This window comes from Triticum aestivum, chromosome 3B (assembly GCF_018294505.1).
Source record: "Triticum aestivum cultivar Chinese Spring chromosome 3B, IWGSC CS RefSeq v2.1, whole genome shotgun sequence".
In the NCBI taxonomy this organism is placed as follows: Eukaryota; Viridiplantae; Streptophyta; class Magnoliopsida; order Poales; family Poaceae; genus Triticum; species Triticum aestivum.
In genome coordinates, this window is record NC_057801.1 from 739718594 (window position 1) to 739720395 (window position 1802).

The 1802-nt window shown below is 41.5% G+C and overlaps 1 protein-coding gene across 1 annotated transcript; it reads left to right on the forward strand.

Annotated features, from left to right (window-relative positions):
• The first annotated feature begins 1084 nt into the window (after positions 1 to 1084).
• On the forward strand, positions 1085 to 1574 carry LOC123066257 (defensin Tk-AMP-D3). The gene is made up of 2 exons (XM_044489375.1): positions 1085 to 1233; positions 1330 to 1574. Exons 1-2 carry the CDS (start codon positions 1179 to 1181, stop codon positions 1497 to 1499), a joined length of 225 nt encoding a protein of 74 aa, XP_044345310.1. The 5' UTR covers positions 1085 to 1178; the 3' UTR covers positions 1500 to 1574.
• The last annotated feature ends 228 nt before the right edge of the window (positions 1575 to 1802 follow it).

Here is a 1802-nt window from a genome sequence, read left to right on the forward strand (position 1 = left end):
AACCCAGAAGAAGACAAGGCTTAGCTAGCAAGTCATTACATCGTATGATAACCAGAATGAAGCTTGACCGATGTATGATCTGAAGAATGGTAGAGACAGAGGGATCCATATTTGATGATCTCAGTGTAGATAGATAATCTATAATTCTTTCGCTCAACTCCTTCCTTTATATCAACAACCAGCGACCTTCAAACAACCTAGCTTTGACACCACTTATTAGAATAATCTTAGTTGCATCGTCGATCATCTGAGGACCAATCAATCACACGCGACACATTTGTTAATGAGGTTCACCGAACATGGCTACATCCGGGACATGAGTACATGCACTCCTCACTGTGACACTGTCACAATACCACACACCGGCCACCCGGGCGCCGGCACACGCGTCGGCTCCCCCTGCGTGCATGTGCTATGTTGGCATAGATTATATCATGTGTCTACCCCCCACATTATATAAGAGACATAGAATACAAGTGTCCTATTATGACACAACTCAGTACCCTATCTACACACCATACGACTTAAAGTCCAACCGCAACCTACCTTGTAAAAAATATTCGACACAACTCTAACAAGTATAAGCATAGATAGATATAAATATATAAATGTAGATATAAGATGTAAATATGGAAGTATAGATATAGATATGGATGTGGATATGGATAGAAACATGTGTTATGTGAGCGCATATGTAGTTGTTGGGTGTTACACCAACATTCAAAACAATCCAGAATCAACAACGAATTCACCATGCTATTTAATTCCAATGCCAAGAGGACTTGAAGAGCATGAGAGTTCATCACTAACCTTAAGTGGGTCTAGTTGTTGCCACGTGGGCATGGCATGGCCGCTCTTTCTATTTTCACATATGTATTTTTCTGACAACCTTTCTATTTTCACATGTAGTTACACTGCCCTTGATATTTTTTCTTTTGCGGGCGGTCAGTTACACTACCCTACAAAAGCGAGTAATTTGCTAGGCTACCATACAAAAATTGGTAATTAGTTACACTACCCTACAAAAATCTGCTCGCTTAGACTCGAAGCAAGAGAGAAATCTATGTGTTGATGAAAGTATATAACGCCCCCACCCCCCTGTACATCCAGCTATCATACAATTCATCTTGAAGGTCTTAATCTGTCATACAATCGTCTTAGTTTCCATAAGAAATCTCATGGATCTCTCCATGAAAGTCTTTGTGGTCGTCCTCCTGCTTCTTGTGGCCACTGGTATGTATGCCATTATTTGAGATAATACACAATACTACAAAAATTACATAGGTGAGATGACTGATTTGCTTTATTAATTTTGCCCCGTGCATGTAGAGGACCAGGGACCAGTGCAAGTAGCTTTGGCGAGGGACTGCAAGTCACAGAGCTACAAGTTCAAGGGGATGTGCGTGCGCGATGACAATTGTGCAAGTGTTTGCCTGACCGAGGGTTTCCCCAGAGGCAAGTGCAAGGGCTTTGCATGTTCCTGCTACAAGGATTGCTAGATGGCCCTGATTTGTCTATTGCGTACATGCTTTTGTGTAATAACAATTGAATAAATAATAGTAGATCTATATCTATGTATGTGTGTATGCAAGCATATGCATTTGTGACTGATGCTCGTCTGAGATTCATGAACGGTTACAAGTAAATGATCACGCCCAGGACGCCTCTCAAGCTACCCACAATAGAGAAATCACGCGGATAGAACAAGCAATGAAAGAGAGAGATATAGTGTGGGGAACCCAGAAGAAAAAACCGAGGCTTAGCTACAGGGTCACTACATCATATAATAATCGACGCAAATC

Excerpts from the sequence above, each read along its gene's own strand:
- LOC123066257 (XM_044489375.1), top strand. The coding sequence starts at position 1,179 with ATGGATCTCTCCATGAAAGTCTTTGTGGTCGTCCTCCTGCTTCTTGTG. Across the intron at positions 1,234-1,329 it reads CCTGCTTCTTGTGGCCACTG|AGGACCAGGGACCAGTGCAA; the intron begins GTATGTATGCCA and ends CCGTGCATGTAG.